This window comes from Aedes aegypti, chromosome 2 (assembly GCF_002204515.2).
Source record: "Aedes aegypti strain LVP_AGWG chromosome 2, AaegL5.0 Primary Assembly, whole genome shotgun sequence".
In the NCBI taxonomy this organism is placed as follows: Eukaryota; Metazoa; Arthropoda; class Insecta; order Diptera; family Culicidae; genus Aedes; species Aedes aegypti.
In genome coordinates this window covers 368,276,643-368,293,301 of record NC_035108.1, presented here as the reverse complement: position 1 = coordinate 368,293,301, position 16,659 = coordinate 368,276,643, and the positions used below count along the sequence as shown (strand labels likewise).

General features: G+C 39.6%; 1 protein-coding gene across 1 annotated transcript in view; it reads right to left on the bottom strand.

Moving 5' to 3' along the window:
* The window catches only part of LOC5575168 (tyrosine-protein kinase Dnt), a 363,394-nt gene extending 360,243 nt beyond the window's left edge, over positions 1-3,151 (bottom strand). Inside the window, exon 1 of the mRNA XM_021846589.1 lies at positions 2,372-3,151. Coding sequence (XP_021702281.1) covers positions 2,372-2,477 — 106 coding nt within the window. The 5' untranslated portion in view covers positions 2,478-3,151. The remainder of the gene's footprint in view (positions 1-2,371) is intronic.
* Between the last annotated feature and the right edge of the window lie 13,508 nt (positions 3,152-16,659).

Here is a 16,659-nt window from a genome sequence, read left to right as displayed (position 1 = left end):
ATTTCTACCAAATTAAGTAGTGATAGAAAACAATTCCACTACATGAAGGGGTTTTCTGTCATGCATATAAATAATAACAAAACATATTTTCGTCAATTATTGATTGCTTATGTGCTGCATTTTAATTAACAACTTATAAATGATATATTTTGAACATGTTTAATTCTTCTTTATGCTTTTATTGAGGAATTTTCAGTTAATATTAAATGTGAGGTGACATACTATTAAATAAAGGTTTTCTTCCGAAAACGTTACGTATTTTATGGTTGATCCCTTATGTACATCAAATATGTACCTAAAATTAAAAATCTATGATTTATCAATCCTATTATTGTAATGGTTGACTTACTGATGTGGATTGACGCATGAAACTGGATGTGTCCCACTTGCCCCGTTTAGCGAGGTAACTTCGTCCAATGGCTCATTCTAAAGCTTTCTTCCAAGGTTTTCACAATTTCGAAATTATTTGATCAGTTTCATGCACACACCAGCAAATATGTTGCCAAAATGTGATTGTGTTGTTTAATTTGAAAAATATTGACAATTGAAAATTTAATTGAACACTTTGTTGGAAATAACGTTTTTTCCGTTCCCACTTGCCCCGCGGTACCTTACCCCAGTTTCGGCTATACATCTGCGGGCTTATGTAAAAATCTTCAAATGTCGATACAGGAAATCAGGTTAAGATAATAAATTTTCAAATGCCATTCTGAATCCGAAGGTTCTGGTCATGAATATATAGACTCAAGTAGCGAATGTACAGATAATAATTTGGAACCTGAATACAGCAGTCAGTATCCTTTTAATTCCAATCAAAAATTTGGCTGGACACTTTAATATTTCAATCGGGATATTCTAGAATTCGGTTATCAACAGTCATATTGCAGCACTCTAGATGTACGAAGTTCAATCAAATATCTTCAAACTGTGTTCGAAGTAATTTTTCAGTTATAAATCCACAGAACATTGATGGTTAACGATGGAGATTGATCTATTTTATGACGAAAGCATCTGTGTCATCAGCGTTGTTTTTTTCTGCTTCATAATTTTCAGCATAAAGTGTTTACAAATTTTAGTAATTCAAAGATCAATGAGCTAGTGGTTGATCCATTTTCCGGTTCTCTGTCTTTGTCTATCAGAGACCATTTTTTTCGGATTTCTGTCTATTTCCATCAGAAACCGTTTGCCTTCCATCACCGCTCATGTCAGTTGGAGACTACTTTTTGATTCAATCAATATTTCTTTAGATTTTTACTTTATAGAAGCATTTTAAGTTGTTCAAGGATTCCGAATTATCTCGTGTCTACCGGCTGCGCCATTGTAGCAACTGGAAAATAGTTTTCCTGAAAGCGTCTTTACGAGCCAAGATTAGAGCAATTACTGACAGTTGGTTTCCATACAGACATTTCTTCAAGCCTGCTTGATGCCTGAATGGATAATTCAACAACACTGCATTACTTCCCAAATAGCCGTAGCGGTAAACGCGCAGCTTTTCAGCAAGACCAAGCTGAGGGTCGTGGGTTCGAATCCCACCGGTCGAGGATCTTTTCGGGTTGGAAATTTTCTCGACTTCCCAGGGCATAGAGTATCTTCGTACCTGCCACACGATATACGCATGGTCATTGGCATAGTAAGCTCTCAGTTAATAACTGTGGAAGTGCTCATAAGAACACTAAGCTGAGAAGCAGGCTCTGTCCCAGTGGGGACGTAATGCCAGAAAAGAAGAAAGAAGAAGCATTACTTCCTCACAATGGTGTTGTTTTTTCTAGTCCAGAAAAAATGTCTCTTGTTCCTTGCTGTTGGTCAAATGCCGTGAATCGTTTTTCATTGCTTCATGTTGAATTTTCCATATGAACATTTCTTATTAAGTTAGCTTAATTCATCGGTTTTCACAACGTTTGTCGATGCTTAAATATGGTATAGTGCATTCCAAATTGCTTCACGATTTATTCAAGCTATGTATTTCATTTAAATCCTTTCTTACTGAAACCATACGCAAACCACGGTACGACATTCCCATTCAGTGCTCCAATACATCACGTGGAATTAGCGTAATATTATTTCAGATGCCCTCAACCCGTCAAGTCGCTCGCATGTCTTCCACTGATTTACAGAGAACACCGTTCCGAAAATAACCAGCAACAAGTTCTTCCCATTTGCTGCATGGTTCCGATTGAAAGCAAGGTTATGTACCTTCGCCCGAGTAACGATAACATAAACAAAACTCGCTCGAACAACAAGAATGAAGATGATTCTGCTTGTTGTACCAAATCCCCGATCGGAACCACATTCCGATTCGATTCTGTTTTCTTGGAGACTTGGATTGCATTCGTCGCCGGCAGCTGTTAGGGGGCCGCAACTATCAACCTACCGAGTAATCGCATGACTTCGAGCTGGTTCAGATACAGGTTCAGATGGGCACTGCCGCCGGCCGCAAACACCAGGAATAATCCAATGTAAACACATAAATTCGTCATTTTGACAGCTTGCGATGAGAACTGCTTTTCCGATGCGATGGTTCGGTTGAACTCTTTTCGCTTCCTGTTGGTTTATTTTCGTACGACGGGATGGTTTCTGGTTTTACACTTTTGATGTATCGATATCAGCTGATTATTACCCGATTGATGGGAATCACTTTCATCCGCACCGAATTATCAAGCATTCATAATCAAAATATTTACACCGGCTTTGGCCAGCAAAAATTCATCGCACCCAAACAAGCCGGCTCTGAAACAGATTTGACACTTCTCAAAGCACAAAACACGAAACGAACCTGCCGAACCGGGTTCGTTATTCTCTGATCTCTTTCCTCCGCACGTTTGTTTTGCCTTCTTTCAATCACTTGCTTCTCACTCTTGCACCTTCATTCGGCTTCGACCAGACAAAACATAAACATTTTCTTCGATTTATCTTAAAATTCACTTTATCACTGGTTCTCACTTCAAATCAATCAACAATTTGAAGACAATTGCTTCCATATTGATCACGATCAATCACTGCCAAATCAAATGACACAATCCCAATCACAATCAGCCGACCCAGGTCGAAAACACGAGTTTACGAGACGCACGATAGAAACCGGGGGGCCAAAAAAGATGGCTGGTCGTAAGACGGAACAACATCCAAACCGCACGGCGTTCACTAGAAGACTGAACGCGCGCGAGCGAAGCAAGATGGAAGCCGAGATGAGTCCGGTTCCCGTTCGGTTCATTCTTCGTGGTCCGGCTTGCCGTGTGTTTTGTGCGGTGGTGGTGTGCGTGTACTGGATGGAAGACTTCGGGTTCCGCCGGTCGGTTCGGGTTTGTTGTTGTCGATTGCAGTGTGTTTTGTTGTGCTGGGAGTTCGATGTTTTATCGGGGCTGCGATGATACACGGTGCGAGCAAGGGTTTGTGACAGCCCTGCGGGAGTAACGCTCTGGTCTGATGGCGGGTGAAAGATAGTGAAAATCTGTGCTGATATGTGCTTGATACAACTGGCATAGCTATTTTTTATTTCTTTATTGGCTTTATTCCAAACATTAGGGGGAGATCTCCCAGTACCGAGCATTTAGGCCACTAAATTCATAATTTCAAATAAATGTTTTTTATTTGTAATCCTGTTACCCACTTATAATAAATATTATTTGTGTAGCGTACAAAAATAAATTTAAACAAATATAAAAATGTGCTTTGAAATTACATTTCGATGATATAACTACTACCAAATCTAGCAACCATAAAAGGTGGATCCCAATACCAGACACAATCTCGAAATGTTCTGACTTCTGTTTATTTGTACAAATCGAATGTTTTTACTCCAGGAATAGTATTTCATAGCCGAATCATTTCATTTGCAACATTTACAAGGACAATTCCAGTTTTACTTGGTTTAGCAGATGTCTATCAAATATCGTTTTTATAAACGATGAAAAATAACACATTTTACGTCCTTTCTTTTTATTGTATTGCATGTTTGATACCATGATCGAAAGAATCCATAAAAAATGAATGTGTTTTGAGATTGGTGTAAAAATTACGAAGATATCATATCACAAATCAAACTGTCCGAAACTGGAGGACAGGAGGTGCTTGACCAAAACCGCAGTTAGCCCATATTTAGTTTAAATATGGTACTTTCATACTTTTGAATTATGATTATATATGATCCAAACTGTTTTGTCATGTTCAAAATAATTACTAATTAGGCTCAAATTTAAAGCAATACTTCAACTTTTTTTTTACAGATTTTCAAACATTCTACTTTTAAAAATAAAACATTACTTTCAATAATAGCTCTCTTCTCTTCCAATACACCATCTTGATTAAACCATGATTTCTCCATTCTTCGACTTTGCCCTGTATTGGGTGCTGTTCGGTACTGCGGGATCTCCCCCTACAGAAAAATAAATACATTTAGGTGTCATGTGTTAGAAAACACTATCATCCTAAATTTTATAACTGAGCTTTCTAGATGGTCGGAATCATGAGCTAGAGCTTTCTAGACCAAATTCTATGTACACTACCGCCACGTAGCGTTTAAATTGCGTAAAAATTTCACCTAATGCACGCCATAAGGTAGCAGAAGAACTTTGCTGAAGATCGCAACTTAGCTTAGCTTAGCTTAGACTGACTACACATATCAATGGTTGCTATTCCGTGATTGACTGAAGTCAGGTTACTGGGAGGGATGTTTGTTAAGGTGAAGATAAATCGAAGCCAAGCCTCAAATTTTCATGAGCACGGATCTGGAAAACCAAACATCCATTTGAGCTAAAAACTTAATCGATTGGTCACTAGCTGGTGGTGACCAATCCATTAGGTTTTTAGCTCAAATGGATGTTTGGTTATCCAGATCCGTGCTCTTGAAAATTTGTGCTTTGGCTTCGATTAATTTTCACCTTAAAGGGGAGGATCGTTGGGTCACAGGATTCACTTTGATAAGCGATTAGACCATGATAAATAATTATTTGTGAGATATAAACATGCTTATATGTGAATAAAATGGGCTGCAAAACGGTGAGTCGACAACTAGGAAGGAGCGTTCAACACAGCTCTGGTCCTCATAAGTTCCTACCTCACGCTTCCACGGGTCAAACGATGACAAAGACCGCCAGCTAAGGGTTGCGTACTTAGCGCTGGTAGTGCAGCCTGGGCACTGTTGTCCTTCTGACATCAGCTAGATTGAGGAGGTACGTCTCGAGCGTCTGTTCACCAGGAGGTGCGGCTCAAACAGCGTCTGTTCTGGTATCCAGCGGATGAGTAAGAAATGCTGAATCGCGCACAGCTAAATCCAAGGTGGTAGCCCCATCAGCGCGATCGTCCTAGTGTTAGTTGGGACGTTAAACAGAGCTGGCACGATGGCGCTCCGGCGAGACAGGAGTGTTGGCGTAGGCCCAATAAGCCACCCGTAAAAAACCTTATTGCGAATAATATAGGAGATAATACGACCCGGAACAATCGGCAAAGACCCACGCGACGAAATAAGGATTACGATTGGAAACTTGGAACATGGAACTGCAAGTCACTTGGTTTCGCAGGTTGTGACAGGATAATCTATGACGAACTACATCCCCGTAACTTCGATATCGTAGCGCTGCAGGAACTTTGCTGGACTGGACAGAAGGTGTGGAAAAGCGGGCATCGAGCGGCTACCTTCTACCAAAGCTGTGGCACCACAAATGAGCTAGGAACTGGCTTCATAGTGTTGGGCAAGATGCGACAACGCGTTATCGGGTGGCAGCCGATCAACGCAAGGATGTGTAAGATGAGGATAAAAGGCCGTTTCTTCAACTACAGCATCATCAACGTACACTGCCCACACGAAGGGAGACCCGACGACGAGAAGGAGACGTTTTACGCGCAACTGGAGCAGATTTATGACGGATGCTCGCCGTGTGACGTGAAACTCGTTGTTGGCGACATGAACGCACAGGTAGGACGAGAGGAGATGTACAGACCGGTGATCGGGCGGAACAGTTTGCACGCCGTATCTAACGACAAACGGCCAACAATGCGTCAACTTTGCAGCCTCTCGTGGTATGGTAGTCCGAAGCACCTTCTTCCCCCGCAAAGATATCCATAAGACCACCTGGAGATCACCCGATAACCTAACTGAGAACCAAATCGACCACGTTCTAATCGACGGAAAATTCTTCTCTGACATTACCAATGTTCGCACATACCGCAGTGCGAATATGGATTCGGATCACTACCTAGTTGCTGTATGTATGCGCTCAAAACTTTCGACGGTGAATAACTCGCGTCGAAGCCAAGCGCCGCGGCTTAACATCGAGCGGCTACGGGACTCAGAAGTAGCCCAAGAATACGCGCAGCAGATGGAAGTGGCCCTACCAACGGAAGAGCAGCTTGGCGCCGCCACTCTTGAAGACGGCTGGAGGCACATAAGATCCGCCATAGGTAGCACCGCAACAGCAGCACTAGGTCCAGCGGCCCCGAATCAGGGAAACGACTGGTACGACGGCGAATGCGAGCAGTTGAAGAATGAGAAGAATGCAGCATGGGCGAGAATGCTGCAACACCGCACGAGAGCGAACGAGGCACGGTATAAACAGGCGCGGAACAGATAAAACTCGATCTTCCGAATAAAAAAGCGCCATCAAGAAGAACGAGATCGCGAAGCGATGGAAGAACTGTTCCGCGCTAAAGACACACGGAAGTTCTACGAGAAGCTTAACCGTTCGCGCAAAGGCTTTGTGCCACAAGCCGACATGTGCAGAGACTGTGACAGAAATCTTCTCACGAACGAACGTGAGGTGATCGAAAGGTGGCGGCAGCACTACGACGAGCACCTTAATGGTGATGTGGCCAGTAGCGGAGGTGGCACGGAAATAACTTTGGGAGCACGCGCGGACGACGAAAGACTTCCGCCTTCAGATCTCCAAGAGGTAGAAACGGAGATTAGACGGTTGAAAAACAACAAAGCCGCTGGAGTGGACCAACTTCCGAGCGAGTTGCTAAAATACGGTAGTGATGCACTGGCAAGAGCGCTGCACTGGGTTATTTCCAAGATTTGGGAGGAGGAAGTATTGCCGGAGGAGTGGATGGAAGGTGTCGTGTGTCCCATCTACAAAAAGGGCGACAAGTTGGATTGTGCCAATTACCGTGCGATCACAATTTTGAGCGCCGCCTACAAGGTACTCTCCCAGATTCTATGCCGCCGTCTATCACCAATTGCTAGAGAATTCGTTGGACAATATCAGGCAGGATTTATGGGCGAACGAGCAACAACGGACCAGATATTCGCCATTCGCCAGGTGTTGCAGAAGTGCCGCGAATACAATGTACCCACACATCATTTATTCATCGATTTTAAATCGGCCTATGATACAATCGATCGAGAACAGCTATGGCAGATTATGCACGAATACGGTTTCCCGGACAAACTGATAAGATTGATCAAGGCGACAATGGAGCGAGTGATGTGCGTAGTCCGAGTATCAGGGACACTTTCGAGTCCCTTCGAATCTCGCAGAGGGTTACGGCAAGGTGATGGCCTTTCGTGTTTACTGTTCAACATTGCTTTAGAGGGTGTGATAAGAAGAGCGGTGGTAGACACGAGTGGCACGATTTTCAGAAAGTCCGTTCAGTTACTTGGTTTCGCCGACGACATTGATATTGTTGCACGCAACTTTGAGACGATGGCGGCCACGTACATCCGACTAAGGGCTGAAGCTAGGCGAATCGGACTGAACATCAATGTGTCAAAAAAGTACATGATAGCGAGGGGCTCAAGAGAAGACACGGCACGCCCCCCACCTCGAGTTCATATTGACGGTGATGAAATCGAGGTTGTCGAAGAATTCGTGTACTTGGGCTCACTGGTGACCGCCGACAACGACACCAGCAGAGAAATCCAGAGACGCATCGTTGCTGGAAATCGTGCCTACTTTGGACTCCGTATAACGCTCCGATCGAGAAAAGTTCGCCATCGCACGAAGTTGACCATCTACAAGACGCTGATTAGACCGGTACTCCTCTATGGGCACGAAACATGGACCCTACGTGCAGAGGATCAACGCGCCCTTGGTGTTTTCGAACGGAAGGTGTTGCGGACAATCTACGGCGGAGTGCAGATGGAAGACGGAACGTGAAGAAGGCGGATGAACCATGAATTGCACCAGCTGCTGGGAGAACCAACCATTGTCCACCTCACAAAAATTGGGAGGCTGCGGTGGGCCGGGCATGTCACCAGAATGTCGAATACCAACCCGGTGAAAATAGTTCTCGAAAACAATCCGACCGGCACAAGACGACGTGGTGCGCAGCGAGCAAGATGGGTCGATCAAGTTGAGGACGATCTGCGGACCCTTCGCAGAATGCGTGGCTGGCGACGGGCAGCCATGGACCGAGTCGAATGGAGACGTCTCCTACGTACAGCAGAGGCCACCCAGGCCTTAGCCTGACTGGTAAGGTAAGTATGTGAGTAAAATGTTTTCATTGGATATGAACAATTTCTATGTAGAGGAAAATTATGCCGACACTTGAGGTGACGAACCATTCAAAGTTTGTTGAACAAATACCTGAATGTAGCATTCCTACAGCTGTCAGGACGAAAGCATGTGTTATTATATTTTACTTATTTGAAAAGAAACAAAAACCTCGATTGGTTAGAACATTATAGAACACTCTTATTTTTATACCGAAACTTACAGTGGCGAACCATCCAAAGTTTGTTGAATAAAGTGAACCTTTCGCAAGTCTACACTTGTAGTGTCAAACCATTCAAAGTTTTTTTTATATACAAAAATAAAGGTAAAAAGGGGTGTTCTGGAAATAAAAAAAAAATGTTAAACATAAATAATTCATGAATCAGAGTTTTTGTCGACACTCACAATGACGCACCATTCATAGTTTGTTGAAAATTCATATTTACGTCCCACCATTGTAACGATTAAATGTGCAGTCATACATCTTCTATATAAATAAAAATAGAATGGTGTTTGTATGTCACGAAATGGCTCACGAATGGGGCAACGGATTCGGATGATTATTTCTCCATTTTGTTCTTCAAGGGTTCCGACGTGTTCGTGTGTATAAAAGTTCCAGGATGTTCACCGGAAAAGTCAGAAAAACGAGAGTGAACGGAACTGACATTTTGTATGGGACGATTCATAGCGGTTTTCAACAGCCTACTTAATGGCAAGACGAAGTTTGCCGGGACCACTAGTATTTTATAGATTGGAAAAAGTAGCATGAAACGAGCTCACCAATTGATCCGTTATCCTTGACTGAGCAGCCACAATCCACTCTAGGCTTCACTCGTTTGCTCGGCTATATAAAAGCACTCAGAAAAAAATAGGCGCGCGACACGAAAAGGAAAAAAAACTGATGACTGTTCGGGCTTTCTTGACGCACTGCCTAGGAGAAAGCGTCAAGGTCGAAGGATCAAACAGAATTAATCGATCGCGGTACTTTTTCACTTACTCTAACCGAACTTACCGATCACGCCACTTTTTCACTTACTAGACCGACGCGCGACATATTTGATCCTGTCCTCGTCGCTCGCCCCCGCAGGAGCAGGCGTTAAGGTCGAAAGATCAAACAGAACTCCTTAAGAGATTGAACAGCAGTTTCTTCGACAAAAAGTTGTGCAATTTAAAGTTCTAAAAGGGCTCGAAACAAAGTTTTTGCGAGTAATTATCGTATAATAAGTTATCAAAAAAAAAAAAACTGATTTTTCAGTACCACCCTAAATTTTTTGTTTGAAAAAAATCATTACTCGAGAACCATTAGAGATAGAAATTTGGGTTCTTCGGCAAAGTTGCTCCAAATCAGTAGTTCTAAAATATTGTACAACATTGTGTAGGCTCAAATGAGTCAGCAAAAAAGTTTATATGCTGATCTTGCAAACCATGTGGGTCACCCTAATTTCACAAAACTGAAAAAAAATTCTGGAAAATATGGAAATTTTCAATATTTTGAGAAATAATGCTTTTTCAGATTGTTCGACATTTCCCAGAATGATTTCTTCCCGAAGGTTTTTCTTCCGAAAACCATTTTCCCGAATGAACTGTTTCCCCGAATGTACCGTTTCTCCGAAAGCTTTTCCCAAAGACATTTTTTATTGATTAAAAATTACGTAACGTAAAAATTACGTAACGCTCTAGGGGGAGGGAGGAGTAGGCTCAAACGTTACGGCTCACACAAAAATTTGAAATTTTGCATACAAAAAGCGTTACGGATGGGGGGAGGGGGTCACAAATTTCCAATTTAGGTGATACTTAATAAATGGACGCTGCCTAACACTATATTGAGCAAGCTTGATAATCGCTTCAAATGAATACTTTGAATCGAAAAACGAAAGATGAGATTTGGACTGAAAATCGATGACAGTTTTTACTGATAGATCTGCTTTTATTAATATGTTAAAAAAGTTAAATTCGGTATTCAAATTTTATTATGCTAAGAATCGTAATAAAAGTACATAAAATATTTCGAAAGAATATTCAAGAGATGAACAAATCTGACGCTTAATGTTGTTTGTTCGAACATAATTCATCTTAATGACATCTAGATGAACGAGCAAAAGCCAAATTATGATATAAAGTTTGGCTGGTTGAAAACAGTTTGTAGGATTTAAAGACGTGACCTCAATGAGATCTTCACTGCATCAAAACTTAGAAAGAATGAATGAGTCACTAATGTCGTTTTCGTTTTTAGGAACTGGGTCAGTGATCAACACACAAACAAACCAACGTCAAGCAAATTGTAGCGCTGTTGAACCTGAATCGGGGTGGAGTTGTAACTGTGAATCAGAGCGACCAGTTCCAAGTTTCGCCAGCTCCAACCTAGGCTCAAAAACGAATTCGACATTAATTGATTTGGGACGCATTTGACAGTCCAGCACACCGTGTCCAGACTATCATTCGACCATTATTTCCGCGTTAGTAGATTGTGTTTCTTTAAGCATTAGCAGATATTTTTTTAACTACAACTGAGAACGTAAAAGGCTTTTTCTCAATTTTATAAAAATCCCTTCTTTAGAACATAGGTTGTTCTTCTTTATGTTACTGGTCTTATGATCATTGGCATCAAAACAGGTTGATAATTTTAAAACTCTTACCTCTCATTGTAGGCAGTTCTTTAAAGCTTTGCTGGTTTAATATTGTTCTGCTTGCAGCTGCTAATGATTTCATCATGAATTTTCCCTTCTTTTATTCGAAGGCAGTTCTTCATAGATAAATATATCAATATAAATTAACAGAGCTACTGGAATTCCAATCAGATTTTTTCTGGTAATTACATGCTACTATTTCAAATGTCATTGTGAGAACGAATACTACAGATTCTAATATTTTGATTCAACATCTTCAATGCTTTTGATCTACTTAATTAATTAAGACTTAATAACTCTCAATAACTTAACTTATTTAGGAGTTTTTATTTCAAATAGGCGATCTTTTTCTGTTTAATTAGTGATAATCAGCATATTAGTATTAATTACTAACATGTTCTCTTTATTTAACGTTTTTGACTAGATGACTCATTTAGGAACGATTTGAAAAAATTGACGTTCGGGAAAATTGTTTCTTTCCAAGACATAAAAAAAGATTTTATCTGGAAAACTAATATTGGTTGTCAGGGAGAGAAGAAAGACTAGAAGGGAGACTCAAGGTTTAATTATGTAGTGCAAGATATAATAGATTATAAGGATCAATGGTTTCACTGTAGCTAGTCACTAAGTGTAATGAACTTACATATAACCTAGTGAACATATGGCACTAAGACGTTTGGCCAAATAAGGCATATTTGTGTAATAATGCGAAACAATATGAAAGAACAGCCCATTATTAAAAGAAGGGAAATTTAAGATTATCAGCTAAGTGTCACTGAATATTGGAACAGTATAAATATAAAGAACAGCCTATTATTGTAAGAAGGCAAAACAAAGCCGATTGTTCATTCGTCAAAATGTTCATAAGCCAAATATCTATACTCCAAAGATAACGCCTCAAATGAAACTGCCTATCATGTGCTCGCTTTTTTCATCAGGACATCACAAAAATTAATCTAAGCTGTTTTGAGCCAAATGCTCGTGGCACATTATTTTGATCATCTGTAACTTTAAGTACATGAATTTTTATAACAAAATAATCAATTTTCGTCTAATCTTACATCAGCTAACACGTTAAATACTTTTTGGCAGCAGGAACATGGATAGCTTTCAGTATGCCATTTACATTACGATTTTTTCGGGGAAATGATACATTTGAGAAAATAATTTTCAGGGAAATAGTTCATTAGGGAAAACGTCATTCGAGGCAATTACATTCGGGGAAAGGGTTTTTGGGGAAATGTCGGACAATCGCTTTTTCAATATCACAATATCATTTCTAAGTAAAAGAATATTTCACAATATTGGACGAGAGAAGTTTGTATTTTCAAGATCCCCGGTTTTGGTAAAGAAGTGAGTACAACAGGAGTTCTAGTTCATCCAAAAAGTTCCTGGAATAATTACCTCTAATCGCCTGGTGTGATAAGCAAATTTGTTATAGTTGATACATACACAAACACATAGGGTAACCAATATATTTTGGACCCCCTGGGCCATTTTCCTGCAAATTTCTCAGTTTAATTTGCATGCCATTTGGAAAGATAGGACTAATCCGCACTTGCATCAACCGTTTGTACATAGCAAATGTGTTTATTTTATGTAAAATTAATTTAATTTTATCGGTTCATCCATGCAACCGTTACAATACGTTACACACAAAAATTGAAGCCGTCAGAAATTTTTCAAATTTAAACAAAAACTTTTATTTCTGAACTAAAAGCGTAGAATTTCATCGGCTTTCTATTGCCAATCGATTGATTAGACTATGGGCAAGCATGTTATACAACCAGTGCCGTGGACTTTGTCGCCAAACGATAAAAAATGCCGGGTGTCCAAAATATATACTTTGAGGGTCCAAAAAGTATTTGGTGTGTCCAAAATAATGAAAAGCAGTGCTTCACAATTCAATTATTTTCGACGTTTTTTTTTTGGATCCTACACGACCGTATGGTTATTTTTATCTCGTAGATGAAGTTTTTCTCTACATTTTGGCATCTTCTTAGATTTGGTTACGCTATGCAATTAATTGGGACAAAAAACTAACAACACTTCCTTAGGGGGTCCAAAATACGATGGATTTAGGTATGGATAAGTACCGATGTTCCTGATCCTCCAAAAACTTAATGGAATAAGGATCTTCTAGCCTAAGCAGTTGTATATTGATGATTTTAAATAATGGCGTAGGCTCTTAATCCCTCATATAACTGAACAGAGTATTGCATTGATTTGTTCGAATGTCCTCCAAAGACTCCATTAAATATAGGCCTGTTAGGATATATAAGCGAATAATTTTATTAATCTAACTGCAGATTTAATGTTCTCAACTTTACGCTAACATAGAGTACTTCATACTTAGGTTCAGATTATATTAAAATGTCTATGCTTGTAATAATATGTACAGAAGCAAAGCAAGAAGATCTATAATACCGAGGAATGATGACCCAAATTTGAAAATGAACATGCTTATTTTTATATTCTATGCTTCACCGCCTGGCACAACAATTTGTCTTTCCAGCTCGTGCCAAATTAGTAAACATCCCAAACTATTACCATACTACCGAAGGATCCGCTCGAGTAATTATGCACAATTTGTTAAAAGCACAGGATCGTGCCTGCAGCTCACTTCAAACTTCACCATAAAGCTGATACGCATTTTTATCCCAAATCCGGCACAATTCCGGACGCTTCCGACTCACACGCACCTATTTGCCATCATGTGCACCATGCCTCGGTAACTTCCAATGAGCTGTGTCACTTTTCCACTCAGCCTTTTGCCTCCTTCGTCATCGTTCTGTTCGATCACATTCCATTACCAAGTGTTGTCCACGGACGAACGAGCTGCTGATCGAATTTCGAAGCACATACATAATAAGGTGGTCCATTTTTATGTGGAAAATGTTAACTTGTACGAATCTTACGTTATGTCCCAAAATTTGTTCATTTGGACCCCCAAAAGCTACTGTGAAAATTTTAACATTTGAGTGGGACCCGACGAGAATCTGAAAACAAAATATTATCAAAACGGTATCAAATTTTGTTTCATATAACATATTGATAACTGTTTATACAACCATTTTCTAGTTCTGAAGTTTGTATAAAGGAAATCGAAAAAAAACGACACGAATTTCGACTGCAATTAAGATTATTGCTGTTTGATCATTATGGGCCACCCTAATGCATATGATAGGCAGACACCCCTCAAGCCAGGTGCAAGGATAATCTTCCATTTTCAATTATCGCAAATTGCTTTCACCGCAAACAAATTTTAAAGTTGAATTTAATTCCGATGCTCTCCTCTGGATGTGCGTTGAACCACGCCGGACTAACGCGATTATGAATTTCCAGCCTGAAATTCCGTCAGTTTCTGAAGGGGGGAAAATCTACTAACCCGTCAGTAATTTCATCTCCATCAAGAATCATATCAATAAATCAGAATTTTCCTCCAGTTTTCAGAACCCTATTTCTAAGGGGGCGCAGCATAGCTTCGGCTCGTGCATAATATTATTAAAATGCCAATCCCTCCCGGTTTATAATGCCGTCAGATTCCATCGCGCTGACTGGCAGCCACGTGGTGTCGAGACATGAGGCGAAGAAACGCATGAAACCAGATGGGACGGATGCGATAATGATGTATGAAATTCGTCCAAATTTTCACATTACTGCCCCTGTCGAGAGAGTGAAAAAAAAACCGTGAATGGTGCAAATTGCGCAGACAGGCGGAGAACGCGGGCTGTAGACGGGAATGAAGACGTGTAAAATTCTTACACCTTCAACCAGGATGGATTCCGGGGACGTCAAAATAGCGCAGTGCAGGAAGAGCAGACAAACACATTAATATGTATTCAAAATCCCGGAATTTGAATTTAGTCACGTTCAGTATCCTTTTTTTTACGATGAGCTTGCCGGTCGACAGAAGAGTGGGGGTTCAGGAATCACAGGAAGAGCGTATGTTTGCGTGTCCTCTTTCCATCACTCAGCTTGGTTCTGCATATATGGATGACGGCATGGGAATCCGTTTGGCAATTTGAACTGTTGAAAATCAGATAAGATCAAAATCAGTATTCAAGAAATTGAAAGATAGAAAATAGAAGATAGAAGATAGAAGATAGAAGATAGAAGATAGAAGATAGAAGATAGAAGATAGAAGATAGAAGATAGAAGATAGAAGATAGAAGATAGAAGATAGAAGATAGAAGATAGAAGATAGAAGATAGAAGATAGAAGATAGAAGATAGAAGATAGAAGATAGAAGATAGAAGATAGAAGAAGATAGAAGATAGAAGATAGAAGATAGAAGATAGAAGATAGAAGATAGAAGATAGAAGATAGAAGATAGAAGATAGAAGATAGAAGATAGAAGATAGAAGATAGAAGATAGAAGATAGAAGATAGAAGATAGAAGATAGAAGATAGAAGATAGAAGATAGAAGATAGAAGATAGAAGATAGAAGATAGAAGATAGAAGATAGAAGATAGAAGATAGAAGATAGAAGATAGAAGATAGAAGATAGAAGATAGAAGATAGAAGATAGAAGATAGAAGATAGAAGATAGAAGATAGAAGATAGAAGATAGAAGATAGAAGATAGAAGATAGAAGATAGAAGATAGAAGATAGAAGATAGAAGATAGAAGATAGAAGATAGAAGATAGAAGATAGAAGATAGAAGATAGAAGATAGAAGATAGAAGATAGAAGATAGAAGATAGAAGATAGAAGATAGAAGATAGAAGATAGAAGATAGAAGATAGAAGATAGAAGATAGAAGATAGAAGATAGAAGATAGAAGATAGAAGATAGAAGATAGAAGATAGAAGATAGAAGATAGAAGATAGAAGATAGAAGATAGAAGATAGAAGATAGAAGATAGAAGATAGAAGATAGAAGATAGAAGATAGAAGATAGAAGATAGAAGATAGAAGATAGAAGATAGAAGATAGAAGATAGAAGATAGAAGATAGAAGATAGAAGATAGAAGATAGAAGATAGAAGATAGAAGATAGAAGATAGAAGATAGAAGATAGAAGATAGAAGATAGAAGATAGAAGATAGAAGATAGAAGATAGAAGATAGAAGATAGAAGATAGAAGATAGAAGATAGAAGATAGAAGATAGAAGATAGAAGATAGAAGATAGAAGATAGAAGATAGAAGATAGAAGATAGAAGATAGAAGATAGAAGATAGAAGATAGAAGATAGAAGATAGAAGATAGAAGATAGAAGATAGAAGATAGAAGATAGAAGATAGAAGATAGAAGATAGAAGATAGAAGATAGAAGATAGAAGATAGAAGATAGAAGATAGAAGATAGAAGATAGAAGATAGAAGATAGAAGATAGAAGATAGAAGATAGAAGATACGATATGAAAGATGAAAGATACGAAACAAACTGTCAGAAGAGACAGAACAGACAGAACAGACAGAACTGACAGAACAGACAGAAAATATAGAACAGACAGAACAGACAGGAAAGACAGAACAGACAGAACATATAGTACAGACAAAACAGACAGGCGAGTCAGATCAAGGAGAGGTTGCTTAGGACATGGTGAGGGTTCAATGCAATGCTCTGTTGAACTCCTACAAAAACCCACAGTTCTGCAAGCAC